Source organism: Eublepharis macularius, chromosome 17 (assembly GCF_028583425.1).
Source record: "Eublepharis macularius isolate TG4126 chromosome 17, MPM_Emac_v1.0, whole genome shotgun sequence".
Taxonomy (NCBI): domain Eukaryota; kingdom Metazoa; phylum Chordata; class Lepidosauria; order Squamata; family Eublepharidae; genus Eublepharis; species Eublepharis macularius.
In genome coordinates this window covers 17,788,235-17,803,646 of record NC_072806.1, presented here as the reverse complement: position 1 = coordinate 17,803,646, position 15,412 = coordinate 17,788,235, and the positions used below count along the sequence as shown (strand labels likewise).

Genomic DNA, 15,412 nt, shown 5'->3' with positions numbered 1-15,412 from the left:
AGGTTAAAGAATTGAAGCAATGTTGATTCATTTTACTATGTCCTACGTTTGCAGGGGTATGGGAGAGGAGGAGAAGAGAGATTCTTCTCGTAAAGCCAATCTAGAATTCCTTCAGCTCACAAAACTAGTTTCAGAGAATGACGAGTGAGCAGCCTAATCAGAAGAATTTAACAAGGCAAAATGTGTTGACTCAAATTTAACATGGAAATGTCTGCTGGATCGAAGCCTTTATATGGAACAACTGACAACTAGTTACATCAGTTTCCATTTTGAGTGGAGAGTATTAGGATTACTTCCCTACCTGAATCTGAACATCATAGGGTACCCTTAATATATACAAAATTTCATGTTTTTATTACAAACAGCATGATTTTTGTTAATATGCCTATACTAAGTAAGCACATTTAAAACTAGAACTTGACTTGCTTTGCTTTTTGTAAATAAAGTGCCATGTAGTCTCATTCATCTTATTGCATTACTTTTGGGTGCACCTATTATTTCTTCTCTATCAGATGCAACACAATGGGCTTCACTAAACGATAAGCCAAACAAGCGGCTTTGGAAGTGGTGCTTTCAGTTCTCCTTGGAGAGAGGGATCTGTGTATAGCCCTCTTCCTATGAAACACAAGGTGTTTTCAAAACCCAAAATTATCCAAGCTAATGCTCTTGGTTGCTATCAACATGATACATAATGGATGAGTCTCCAGCAATTTTCTTAAGGAGATTTTCCTTTTGCACATTATGTCATTAACTTTCATACATGAGAGCAAGAAAAAATAATTACCTATCATCAATCTCTAGAAATGAACAGCCTGGGGTATGAGCAGTGGTGAAAATCCTTTTTTCCAATGGTATTCGAGGAGCTGATCATAAAGAAAAAACAATACTTAAGAGTACAGCATGTAACTTAACAGGGACTGAGACTAACAGAGCCATTCTAAGCCAACAGAAGCTGCATTCTTAAAAAAGAAAGGCTTATACACATGCCATATTACTGAATTGCTTTTTGATACTCCTGAATTCCAATAGCTCTTTGTTGTGTCACATTTGCTGAGGAATGAGGGAAGAGAGATTCTTCTTGTAAAACCAATCTACAGTCCCTTCAGCTCACAAAACTAGTGACAGGGTTTTTTGGATCCTGGCCAGAGAAACTGAACTCTCTCATGCCTCATGGTATTTTATTCTGCTTAATTAGCTACTACTTCAAGAGGGAATAAAAAAAATACTGCACAAGTTGCACGCACACAAACAAACACAAAGCATTCTGTGTTGCATAGCAGGACTGTTGGCACAATCCAGCTCCATTAAAGTAAATGTGAACGAGTTGCAGTACAGCAGGATATGACACTAGGACCCAGAAAAACAAAGCAGGGGGCTCTGAAGAGGAATGTCTAGCTAGTTAATACACATTTAAAAAAAACATATTGCGTTATCTTGGGTTTCTAAATGGGCCTGTTCCACACCCAATTTCCCTTAGACTTGCCTTCATATCCAGAGTGAATTTTTTCAGCAACAGCAAGGCAGCAAGACTCTGGCTCGCTGTGATTCTGATAAGAGACATTAACCAAATAAGGGGTGATCCGGAATGGATAGTAGCGCTTCTCTTGATCTTGGTCTTTACCCACTCTGTAACAGAAACATTGATTCACAAGTTCCTGGAAGTTATTTGGAAATTGCTCCAGACACTGACTGACTGGTCTTTGGACATACTGAATTCCCTTGTTTTAATAAAGTTTTGTTGGTCAACTTTATTGCTACGTTCCTTCAGCTATGTACCTGGCAATCAAAAATTATACTGGAAATTCAGGGAAATGTTGATTTTAAAGACCAGCTGAAGAACCCCAATACATTTTTAAAACATATGCATCCTGTTCTCTCTCAGAAAAAATGGTAATATGAGAAAATCACTGGTTATTTCCACCCTATTTTGTGCATTTTGTCACACTCATAGTGTTATAATCCTTGATAACACTCACCTGAGTCTGCAGAAAAAGGACTTCACTTGTGCATATTCATAAACAGATGCTATAAGGAAAAAATAAGTGACCATAAAGTTAGGCATTAACTAACCTTTGCTCTCCCCCCAGTGCCCAGCTTGGTATTGAAATAATGCCCCTCCTTAATATCTACTATGAAAACCAAACTTGTATTCCAAGAAGCACCCAGCTTAAACGATAGGAAGACGGGTCTGGGTAATACATTCTGAGCTCCTTCCCAATTTATATAATCCAACTAACTTGAACATTTGTAGAACCAGTAGAGTCAAGCTATATGAATCAACAGATGACCACCTGAGTATCATCAGTTGGAGACGGACAGCCACCAACATGTTATCAATTACCCATAATACAATACAATTACCCACAATACAACTATAGTGCAGGAACAGCCTCTCTCAGAAAGAATCATGATCTGAGCACTTTAAAATTAATTCTGCAAAATATATAGAGAACAAGGGTGCCACACCTTTGGCCTTTCTTTGCAGGCAGGCTTAGAGGAGTAGCAGAATGGCTAGGCTCTAACCCTTGCCTTGTTTCTGACTACAATACACGTTCTGGTGCTTGGCTTATATGCTTTCTCTGGCTTTCTTGATCAAGTGCTGCCACCAAAGGGTATTAAAAGAGCCAGTGTGATGTAGTGGTTAGAGTGTCAGACTAGGATCCTGGAGACCCAGATCTGAATCTTCACTCTGCCATGAAGCTCACTGGGTGACCTTGAGCCAGTCACACACTCTCAGCCTAATCTATCTGTGAGGATAAAAAGGTGGAGAGGAGAATGATGTAAGCTGTTTTGGGTCCCCATTGAGAAGAAAGGTGAGGTATAAATTAAGTAAATAAATAATAAATAAATAAATAAATATTAAAAGGTGGGTTTTGTGTTTAGAAATGTGAAAAGCCATGGTCTTAGCCAATAAAGCAAGCTCCAGCCAGAGGATGATGCTGTCCTCCGTGAAAAGACAGATCAAGACATAAGCCTGCTAGTTTACTTGCCCCAAGAACAGAGGTGACAGAAGACAATACAGCAACAGATGCTAGCACTGGAGCCTCAGCACTCCTGTAAAGGGGTCAAATGAACTACAGGTGTCTAGCCACAAAGGGAAGGAGAACAATAAATTCCTGTTGAATGTTTAAGGGGGGGGGGAAAGTTCCTACCTTGGTGAGAAAATTACAATAGGAAGGATAAAGCTCAAAGTGGCAAGGAAAATCCTGAGAGATGCTGGTCTTGCATTGAACAGAGGCAAATGGGAGAATGCCTGCCCTTCAGACTAGACACAAAGGAGAGACCTCTGTGTGGAGGGATGAGCACACCAGCTCTAGGAATTGTTCTGTGCAGACACACAATCAGCTGTGGGATTCGCACAGACCCCATAAAAATGAGTTGTGGATAAAACTAGACAAGGCGTTGTTTTTGTAAATTTAATTTTTAATTTACTCATTTAAAAAATATTTTAACCCCTTAATTTGAAAGCAAGTTTTTCCTATACTCAGCAAGTCACCTGTTTGGGCTTTCACATTCCAAAGTGGCAGGAGAGACTGATTGGTATGAGTGTAGAAGATGCCTACATCTTGAGGAGCCAGTAACTCTGCAAAATGAGAGGAGTCTAAGAGTCTCTTCTTACAACACAAAATGGAGGCTGCTTGCTCAGAGACATGCACCATCTTCCCAGACAGCAAGGAGAAGATAGCCACAAAGGTGTCCTGGAAGAAAGAGAGCATGTCAATGAAATGTATTTCAAAGCACAGCAACAGTGTCATAAAGGTACCAAATCCCTGGCTGAAACACAAGAGTTCTGTATTCATGTTATACAGAGGTCCCTGCAAGCCTATAAACCATTCATTATACACATTAAACAGTGGAAGAGACAGGCTACGGAAACCTATGCAAAGGATTCCTCTTTCCAGGCTGTCAGGGTTCCTTGAACCTTATACTGCAATATGTAAAAAAGAGGGGAAAATTCACCAATAAGTCAATTTTATGCTCCCCACCTTTAAGAGAGCTGCTTTTGTGCAGTGGTTAAGTGGTTGGGCTGCGAGTCAACACTCTGCTGGTTCAAATGCCATGAGCTGAGGATGTGGCCTTGGGGAAGCCACCCCACTCAGCCCCAGCTCCTCAGCTGTATTGTGGGGACACAATGACACTAACTTTGTTCACTGCTCCAAGTGAGGCACTAATCTGTCTAGGAAGAGTGGTATATAAGCAAACTGTTAGTATTAATAAATGTTTGTATGCAGTTGTCTGTTAAGAGGGATCTAATTGCAGTGCCACTGTGAAAGAGGAACATTAGCAACTCAATACTGTTTGGTTAAAATGTTGGAAATGAAAAATCCAACCCATGTCCTTCCACACCTTACTCTGCCTGTATATTTGGTCTGAACCGAGAGAGAGAGATTTAAGTGCTAAGAAACCACCAGTGGGTTCCACCTTGGGTGATGTTTGAAATAGAAAAGGCAGAACAAGTGTGTTAGCTAAGTAAATAAATAACTAAAAAGCCACAACTGGCTAAAAGGATGCCCTTCCACATGGTTGGGCTTGCTTTTGTGACTCGAAAAGAGACACTACTTACAGCTTACAGACAGCTGTGATAAAAAAACCCCTGTATCGCTTACTGTATTTTTTGGAGTGTGTTCAGATGTAGCTGCTGCCAGCTCCTCAATGCTGTACACATTGGCATCTGTATGATATGATCCATGTTCCTCCCAAAACGAAAAGGACTTGCTTTCTGCCAATTAGAAAAACATGGAAACAAGTAGTCAGATGCAATGAAGTTGGCCATTGCTTGTTATCAGTCTAATTTGCATCTAATGGTCTTCCACATTTGCATGTATTAGAAAACTCAAAGAACAAGCATCAGGTAGAACAAATTTTTCTCCCCTGTGTACCACATATTAAACATTTTAATATCTTGGAGAAGACAAAGAACGGATCAGTCCCTGGTGACTTGCAACCGCTACTCTCATCCCAACATACTGAAGATACAAGACTGTGTTCCTACCTGCTGAACACATTTATCTGGTTATACAGATCAATGGATCAAAATGCATTCTGAAGAAGTTAAGATTAGTTTGTGTGGTACAAACTTTAAATCCCATACTTTTCCAAAGCAGAATGCCTCATTCTCAGCCGTAACAACAAAAAAGTTAACTCACATTTTCCAGATATGAACATAATTCAAGATCCCTTTGAGAGAATGAAAAGCAGTCAAAGAACCCCAGATGGCCCACAAACCTGTTATGCTACCCCTACGTAACATGTGTGCGAATCTGTGTCAGCCCACTTCTGTCTACATTGCCTTATCCTGAGGTTTCAACTTCTCCGCCGCGTTAGAGACAGAGAGAACTCTAGGAACCAGCTCTATACCCAATGTTGGAGCTACATGCTACCCACGTACTCTGGACCTGCTGGACACATTTCAAAGCATAGTTGAGTGCACTGAGGTTGCTGGTCTTGGTGTAGCTCTCCATCTTCTCTCTTGGGAGATACTGCTTCAGTTCCCGGATCACCATCTTAAGTTTTTCGTTACTACTTTTCCAATTTAGTTGCTCACTGCAAGTGAAACCCAACAAAATGATTGTCAGTAGGATTAGAAACAGCCATTCCTGCAGGACAACTGTTTTGAACGGGGATAAGCTCAGATTTATTTTGCTTAGGGGGCTAGGCCTGCAGAGTGGTTCCTTTCAATTGTGTTCTGACTGAAAGATCAGTGCTGTGTCGCACATGTGGACAGCAGTGTTCAGGCTATGGGGTACTTTCAGCATAGCAGTCCACCCTAAACCTCTGCTTTAGGATCTTCTGATTCAACATTGCCCCATATTATGCAAGTTAAAATTATTAGCTATAACAAGGAGTGATTTGCTATGATCGCCCCAAGTCTTTGGAATAACCTCCCTAATAAGGACAGGAACAACTTCCTGGAAGAACAGTAAAAGTTACTTGCTCTGGTTTCTGTAAAATGATGTGATCAAGAGGCTACTCAGATTTCATTTATCTGTTGTGTGAAACTTCATGGTCCAACTTTAGTTTTAAATTGTTTTATTGTATTTTTTATAAACCACAGTACGTATATGAAAACTAATGTATTGAAACAAACACAAAACTTCATAAGGCACAATATGTATGCAATGGTTTCAAGTATCTAGGCATTTTGCAAATAAGACTAGTGTGGTCCCAACAATTACATAACAGAGAACTAGGGTTCACCAAAGCATCCACACAATAGGAAGTGGTAGCCCATGCTGGCTCTTTCGTAAATGTATGTGGACGGATAGGTTTAGATCAAGAATTGAGATACAAATCTGGAACTGGTATTGGAAACAGAACACAGAGGCTAGCATTCAGACTAGTATTCCCACAGGCACAAGGACTTCTTTCTGCCTCTGGAGTGCAACCCCCCCCCCAGCCCAAAACACTCCCCAAAAGATTCTGAAGGCCATTTTGGCCTACATGGAAAGTGAAAATGTCACACTCCACAATCAGAAACTGGGAACACTAGTCTAGATCTCCAGAATCCCCTAAAATTTTCCAAAGGGAATGTTCTTAGAACAAGTTAGTAGCTCTTCCTAATTTTCATTTTTCCCATATCAGGATGAGATAAACGTGGATCAGCAATGGCAACCTGTTAAGGGGTATTCAATGCACCCAATTCTCACCTGGGGAGGGCAGGATGGTTCCAACCGCCTGAAGATCTCACCCATTGTTCATATCTACCCCTACGGGTGACCTCTGAGTTGACTTAGTTCAAAAGATCTAAGACTGGCATCTACTAGGCCTCTTAAACTCAGGTATAATCCCAAGTGATTTTCAGTTTCATTTCTTAGCCCTTGGTCACAGTTTGAGCCCCAATCCAACAATAATATAACCAACTGCTTCAACAAGCTGAAAAGACTTACCTCTTATTCTTCCTCTGGGATTTGTCTCGAACACTGGAATTTCTCACTATGTCAGGAGACTCATGGCTGTGAGAATTGGCCTCGTTGAATTCCAAGCCATTAAATTCATTTCCAGAGTTGCTTTTGGTACATCTGCTACAAAATATTTCCGTATCTTCTTGCTGGGTGCCATCCTGCTTCTCTATACCATCAGCTTGCTGACTGCCAGTTTCAGCTATAGCACCTGGCAACCAATTTTCATGGTGGTCCAAGAAGTCATTGTGGAGCAGGTTCTTATTCATGATGAGCAGTAAACTACTACAATACAGAGATTACGAATGTCACTGGCTGGTCCATTGTCAAATTCAGGTCGTTCTTTCTCTAAGCCAGGTTGAAAGTCAGGTGAATCCAACATAAGCGATTGATCTCTTTCATTTTACTTTTAACAAAGTACTTGCTCATGCACCCTAAATGGGCAGTTTAAAGAATTTCTGCATCCTTTCTGACCAAAGATAATGAGTTACTTCCAGACTTCTTTTGTATTTGGTTCCATACAGCTCTTCAAAATGCAAGCTTCAGCAGCTCTAATCACTTCCATCATCTCTTCACTTTATGGTAACTGTATCAATTCAAGAACACACATGCAAGTAATAATTATGACTAAGTGAGTACTACAATCTACTGCAGCACTAGTACTGTGCACCATGCAAATTTCAAAATTCTCAGACACTGATATTAGATCCTTACATTTCCACAATCAGAACAGCTTATTCACAAGCTGGTGAATTTCCCCTCTCACACTCAAAACCAAAGCTAGGATGATATCATGCAAGAGTAGCTTGATACATTGCACTTCAGGCAGGGTGGCTGTTGCTTAAGTTTAGCGTGTGTTTATATGCAGACGGCAATGATAACTGCTTAGTAGAAACTGGACCCTACTGGTGGGCTATGCAACTCGGTCCCTTTCTAATTAAATACAGAGTTTTGCAACTTTGCTGTCTACCATGCTAAATAATAAAAAATTCAAAGCAACATAAAACTAAGCGTGAGAATGTTTATATAGGTCTAGGCCATTGGATCTGAATTCTCATGGCAAAAATGTTGATTTTTTTTTAAAGTACAGATTATGTCAGAAAACAAAAGCAAAATAACATGCATTATCACTGCCATGCTGTTTTAGCTTATATAACGAATACTTTAAAAAGGAAACTCCTGGGCAAAATACACACAGAATGATCCTAGGCATGTTTACTTGTACTGTCAATGGGACTCTCTTCCTAGTTAACATGCTTAGGACTACAGAGAAAAATTATAAACCTTCCTTTACTTAGCATGTAACTTCTACAATGTAAATCCCACTTCTACCAGTTGAGTCCAATAGGTCATGTCTGTACAAGTAGAAGAACAGCTAAGAATAACTAGCTATACGGCAGTAAAGGGGAAGAGTCTTACTCCTTGATCTGCAGTGTCTATGATACTAATGAGAAGTTTTCCAGTCTATAAAGTTTTCCAGTCTAATTCAGGAGTTTCATATTTGAAATCTCTGGGATTCCTACGTACACTGCACTTGAGAGAGATTCCTGGGACAGAAAACCTTGAACTAGATCCCTTGAGTTGTAATTCAGAATCAGAAAAGTTCTATTTGAGTTCTCCTAGAAGAAAAATACAGAAGAAAGACAGTTAAAGAAATCCTCATTCCAGAAGTAGCCAAATTAGTGTCTTGTGGTAGACATCCTTATTCCAGCATAAGCTTTCATGGACTAGAGCCAATTTCTTCAGATGCTATGAGCGAATTCTCACATTTCATTCATTTTACACAGAATATCTGAAAAAACAAACAGCTGGACCAAGTAAAGTCAAATCTAATTAGGAAGAACTAGAGAATACAAAATGGCTAACCTGCAATTTATTCAAATGTTCCATAACTCCAGGCTACCCTGAGATGAACAGTCTTCGGATTCAGTTACCTAACTACAACTGACTGTGTTTGGACAGTGACAGGTTTTGTTAACTAGCTTAGTGTAACTAATGAATGGACTCTATACTCCTGTCTGATTAGATCTAAATTTTATGTAATTATATTTCACTTTCTACTGCTTGCATTTCACAATTCCATAATGTATGTAATGTTAGGATTCACTCACAGCAAAATTCGGCTGGAATAGAAGGAACTAGATAATTAGAGCATACTCAAAGGCAAGCACGGCCTATTGTACAATGTAAAGTTGGTCAATGTTCCCCAATGTAAAGCGCAATGTCACCCTATCGTACAGCCTTCTTACTACAGCACACCTGCACTCAAGTTCCTGTCCCTCCCCCCTCCTCTCATGATTACATAAATGTCTAAAACATGCTCCCTTATTAACTCACAACCTGAAATTCTGCTTCTTGGCTCACTGCCATTCCGCCAAACCCAAACATTGCACAAATACAGGGAAAGGAACATGATGTTCTGTACTGCACAAGATCACGGATTTTTGCAACACTAACCTGAAGCTAACAAAGCCACAATGAGAGAAACAAAGTGTGGTCAAGTAATAGTTTTATTGGATTAGCACCTCTTGGTGGACAAAAGAGTCTCACAGAGCATTTTTTTGAGGCTCATTCTTTACTGCTTAGGCACAGCTGCTCAAAAAAGCACATTGGAAACTGGGCTTTTTCCTGGGCACATACGTGCATAGTCAAAAGCATGATCTGAGCAGCACAAGGGGAAGGGAAAAATTACACTGCCTTAAGAGTTTGGAGCTGGCATTATAAGCAGAGGATCTGGACTGCTACCGAGTAGCTGGAACAAGGTAGATATCTGCACTTTTGTAGTTTAACACTATCAGTCCAGCTCTGTGATTCTTCAGGAAAGGGAGTGCTTAAGGTCAAGTCTTGTTTGAGTTGGCTTTCTTGCAATCACTTTGGTTGTGCGTATGGTTGCATACAAGCACCAAACAAACTAGCACGTACACATCAGTGATGTAAAAGCAGGTGTTTCAACTCCTAACTACAATGGCGGTAACTTGAAAGGAAGCAGGCCACATACACAAAACTCACATGCAGACGTGGGGAGAGGGGATTTGCACAAATCAGCAGGCTGGCCCAGTTGCAGCAAATTGTATGGGGGCTGTACCTCAAGTAAAACCAGTCCTCCAATGCAGTAACCTGATCAAATGCTGAGTGAAACAGAGAATAAAAATGCCCCCCATATAAACCTATATGCTGGTTGAGCACCATCAAGTCACTGCTGACTTATAGTGACGCCACAGAAATTCAAGGCAAAAGACAAGCAGAGGTGGCTTGCTATTGCCTGCCTCTGCATAGAGACCCTGGGCTTCATTAGTGATCTCCCATCCAAGAACTAACCAGGGTCTGCTCTGCTTAGTTTCTGAGTTCAAGTCAGTACTAGAATTATCTTATCTCACATATGGAAAAATGTTTCAATCTTGCCCCAAAAATAGTCTCTCAAAAGTGTCCAAATAAGATTCTTACATTAAGGACTATGGAAATTATTCTAGCATATCCTAAATCAATTCCTCTGCAAGTAAAATAAGACTTACCATGAATTTTAAATGTATCTGTTTACATTAAGCATTCTGAAAAGCAGAATGCTTCATTTTATTTATTGTATCTTCTCCATTGAGCTCAAGGCAAGTTTTGTAGGTTAGTAAGTTTTGAGAACTTACTCACTGGGTACCTCCAACAGCTCCTATGAACTACTCATGACTAGACATGGGCACGATCAGAATTACGGTCTGAAAATTGCCCCGATTTGGGCGTTTGCGCCATCGGGACCGGGCTGATCGGTTCCGTCCACAGCTCCCAGTTCAGCACTTGGGCGGGGCGCTCTATTGGGTCTCGATCGGATCAATCGGTTTACGTTCGGGATTGCAGTCTGCAGACAGTCTTGCCATCTGTTCCCGAGGGAATGGAGCCCCGTGGAAACAGAGCCTGGGGAATGCCGGAGCTGTTTGCCCTCCTTCTGTCGCCCTGGAAACGCGAATGGAAGCCCAGCTTTCCTTGATCAGCAGGGCTTTCTTCCAACCACAGAGCAGCCAGAAAAGCGCGCGCCCGTCTCGTCCATTTTGGAGAAGAGAGGGGAGGGCGGGGGAAGGGGGTGTTCTTCTGTAGCCATGGGCACTCGAATCTCCTAGAATCTCCTCACCCACCTCCCTTCCTTGGCGGGGAATACGCCCCGCTCCACTTTGGCCCGGCGGCCGGGCACATGGGGGGTGCCGCTGGTGAGCGGCCAGACCCCCCGCCCCCGCAGGGGAGGCGGCTCGTCGCCACCTCCCCGGGCCTGCTGGGCCCGGCGGCTGCCGTCACCCACCATTCCTTTAGCGCTGGAAACCACGGGGCGCTCTCCTGCGTCGGCCTTCCCAATTCCAGATTCTGCATCGGAAACGGAACTTGATTGGTGAGGTTCGGGAACCAGGGTTCGGCGGCGCCGCGGAATCACGATCAGCTAAATCGGGATTATTTTTTGGATCATACCCATGTCTACTCATGACCAAATAATTGGAACAAGCATAAATGCGCAGTATTACTCCTCAATGGACATTGAGCAGCAACATAAAATGTACTTCGCTATTCAAAGTTATGTCCAAGCAACTAAATACTACTTTGATAACTGACTATTCTAAAGAGTCACCATGACTCTGAAAGCAGACAAAATCATGCCAGCAATAAGGGGAAAATGACGGAGGGCTTGTATAAAGAATTAGTCTCAGGGAATTGTCTGCTACAGTGCAGAAAACAGAACTCAGTTAAAAGTTACGGAACAACCCAGAATATCCAATTCTAGTGTACCCCTGTATCACTAGGATTCAACATCACAGCAGCTAAAGCACAAAATTTTAAACTGGTCAAGCAATGTTAGGTATTTCTATATGCCCCTCCCCACATAGGAGCAAGGAATAAGTAAGATTAAAAGTTTCTTATCATTATTGGCACCAGCAGGGAAGTCCAGGATCACAATTCAGAGGCAGGCAAAACAAACAACCCAGTGGTTTCCCAGTTTTGGCTCTGACTAGTACTTGAATAGGAGACTACCAAGGAAGTCCAGGGTCGTTATGCAGAGACTGGCAAAGGCTACCTCTGCTTGTCTCTTGCCTTGAAAACCCCATGGGGGTTGCTGTTAAGTTGGCTACTTTACACACACACTATGACTGGCCACCAATGTAATAGCAGTGGGGAGGGGGGATATCAAGACCTAAACAATCAACAGCTAAACCTAAACAGTTTCATGGAAAATGAGGACCACTTTTGGAGATGTGAAAAGCTACCATGCTAAAGTGCAAATTAGACTCTTAAATAGCAAGGGCTGGGAAAGGGATGGATAGGGGGGAGTAAGAGATGATGGCCACGCAGAAATAATGCCGAGAGGGTGATTGGCCTGCAGCTCAGGAGCTTTCAGAGAAGGACAAGTAGTGTGTAATGTGGAGGGGATGTGTCAACCCACTCCAAGAGTTCACTGCAGTAGCACCTTAAAGACCAACAAGGTTTCCTGGGTATGAGCTTTTGAGAGTCAGCACTTCCCATATCTATCGAAGGAAGCTTTGACTCTCAAAAGCTCATACCCTGGAAATCTAATTGGTCTTTTACGGTACTACTGGACACAAATCTTGCTCTTCTCCTGTAGACCAACACGGCTACCCACCTGAAATTAGCCACATCTCATGGTTAAGTGGTTGGACTGCAAATCATCACTCTGCTGGTTCAAATCCCACCATTGCCATGAGCTCAGCAGTTGGCCTTGGGTAAGCCACTCCTCTCAGTCCCAGCTGTATTGTAAGAATAATATGCAGCAATATCTCGCTTTTATTTTTCTGATCGAGGTAATCAATATGTGCCTGCTGCTCTTAAAGGCTTCAGTGCTAAAACTGGAGCTCAGTTATTGTACGGGGCCCCGCTCTGGATGGATGCTATTGACAATTCAGTTGAACGTGTTCACTCTAACTTTCTGTGTAACATCATGGGGGTTCCTGAGTGTGTTCCGTATGCTGCCTTATGCTTAGAGTGCAGTCAGAATCTGTTGGCCACCGAGGCATGGCTTCACACTATCAAATATTGGTTGAGACTCCATTTTAATTCTGATCCCCCTAGTTATACGTATTATTTATTATCTGAATTTGCCAACTCTGGTTGGTCATCCTGTATTGAAGCTAAAATAAGTTCCTTGAACTTGTCTTTAGAATCTTTATCTCGGCTATCTGAGTCCGAGGCCTTCTCAAAAATAAAATCCAGTCTTTTGGGACTAGAGTTACAGACTCTCTATAGTTCTGCTAATAGAACTTGTTCTCCCCTAAACTTGGGGATTGTTCCTAATGTAAGTCTCCCAGCAGTATACTTTTACCAGCTCTCGGCTCCCAATTTACATAGAGTCTTTTCTCTGGCCAGATTTAATGTTCTTCCTTCAGCCATTTTATCTGGTAGATTTCATGGGATTCCTTATTATAGCAGGTGTTGTCCTTATGTTGAAACTGTCTCCCATGTTCTTCTCCAGTGCTCTTTTTATCTGGTGCCATGCTGGGACCTTCTGCATCCTATATTAGCCCAACTTTCAGAGTTTTCTGATGATTTTAAGGTTCAGTTTCTGCTTGACAACCCAGATGGGAAAATAACTGAAATAGTAGCAAAGTTTCTCTACAGTGCTATGGCTATACGCCCTGTCAAGTAATATTCTATACTGATTTTGCTGTACTGCTGCCCTGTTCCTATCTGTAATTTTAATCTCATTCTGTATGAACTCACTTCTGTATTTAAAATCTTTTATTTTTATATATGCCAATAAAGGCTTGCTTGGTTGGATAATATTTATTTCATTAAATTTAGAACCCACTCTCCCCGCAAAGCTTTTGACTGTGTGGAATGAAAAGCTATGGGTGGGGGTGCCACAACATCTGATTGTTTTGATGCGCAACCTGTACTCTGTACAAGAGACTACTGTCAGGACAGAATATGGGGAAACAGAATGGTTTTCCATTGGCAAAGGTGTCAGACAAGGATGCATATTATCTCTCTACCTGTTCAACTTCTAAGCAGCGTACATCATAAGGAAAACGGGATTAGATCTAGAGGAAGGTGGAGTGAACATTTATGGAAGGAATATTAATAATTTGAGATATGTAGATGACACCATGATACTGGCAGAAAATAGTGAAAACTTGAAATGACTACTTATGAAGGTTAAAGGTGAAAGTGCCAAAGCAGGATTAAAGCTGAACATCAAGAAGACAAAAGTAATGAGTACTGAGGAATTACACAATTTTAAAGTTGAAATTGTTCAAGATTTTCTATTCCTTGGCTCAATCATCAACCGAAAGGGAGACTGCAATGAAGAAATCAGAAGATTGCAACTTGGAAGAGCAGCTTTGAGGGAACTAGATAAGATCCTTACACTCTGGGAACCAAGATCAAGATAATCCAAACTATGGTATTCTCCATTACTATGTATGAAAATTGGACAGGGAAGAAAGCAGACAGGATGAAAATTGATTCATTTGAAATGTGGTGCTGGAGAAGAGTTTTGCAGATACTATGGACAGCCAAAAAGACAAATAAGCGGGTACTACTTCAAATGAAGCCTGCATTCTTCCTAGAAGTTAAAATGACAAAACTAAGGCTATCATACTTTGGTCACATCATGAAAATACAAGATTTTCTGAAAAAGTCACAGATCCAGAGGAGTTAGCCATGTTAAGTCTGTAGTTGCAAAATAGTAAAGAGTCCAGTAGCACCTTTAAGACTAACCAACTTTATTGTAGCATAAGCTTTCGAGGACCACAGCTCTCTTCATCAGACGAAAAAGTCAGTAACGCTAGAAAAAGTGGAAGGCAGTAAGAAAAGAGAAAGACCTAAAATGAGATGGCTCGGCTCAATAAAAGAAGCCACATCCTGCAGTTTGCAGGATCTGAGCAAGTCTGTTAATGCCAGGAGGTTTTGGAAGTCTCTTTCATAGGGTCGCCATGGGTTGAAGGTGGCTTGACGGCACATCACCCACACAGACACATACGCAGGCTCAGACCAAGTAACAACAGTCAAAATCATATTAAAAACAGTAACTATATTAGTTTTACACACACACACACATTAAAAGCAGTATTAAAAGTCAGTATTATCACAATACTGACTTTGTTCACAGCTCTGAGTGGGCACTGATCTGTCTAAAAGTGTGGTATACAAGCAGACTATTATATAATTTTCGCTCACGCTCAACAAACGAAGCCCTGGCGCAGAAGTTTGACACCCACTTTGCTGAATTCGGCCTTCTTGTGTGCCACACGAAACCCACTAGATACCCCCCAAATCCACCTGTTCGTTCCGATTCTCGCTCCCGGGGGCCATCCTGGAGAGTTTCCTAAAGACAAAGCCGGTCTTCCTCCCCCGTCCCCCAACACAGCCACGAATTCTTACCTCCCCCTCCAAGCCCTCACATCCCCGCCAGCGTAAAAGGGGCCAGCGCGCCTCGGGGGCGAGCTTCCCAGACGCGCCAGGCACAAAAAAGCGCAAGAGGAAGAAAAGCTCCCCCTCCAAGCGGACTCCGCTTCCGACCGGGCGAC

The 15,412-nt window shown here is 41.8% G+C and overlaps 1 protein-coding gene across 4 annotated transcripts in view; it reads right to left on the bottom strand.

Moving 5' to 3' along the window:
• The window catches only part of PER3 (period circadian regulator 3), a 31,798-nt gene extending 16,386 nt beyond the window's left edge, over window positions 1-15,412 (bottom strand). The window contains exons 1-8 of one of the 4 annotated variants that reach the window (XM_055002064.1): window positions 15,267-15,412; window positions 6,888-7,485; window positions 5,390-5,544; window positions 4,608-4,720; window positions 3,497-3,698; window positions 1,977-2,025; window positions 1,484-1,626; window positions 785-863 (exon numbers count right to left, since the gene is read on the bottom strand). In XM_055002064.1, the coding sequence (XP_054858039.1) occupies window positions 785-863; window positions 1,484-1,626; window positions 1,977-2,025; window positions 3,497-3,698; window positions 4,608-4,720; window positions 5,390-5,544; window positions 6,888-7,168 (1,022 nt within the window). In that variant the 5' untranslated portion in view covers window positions 7,169-7,485; window positions 15,267-15,412. The other 3 variants (XM_055002066.1, XM_055002067.1, XM_055002068.1) reach the window with 3 other exon arrangements.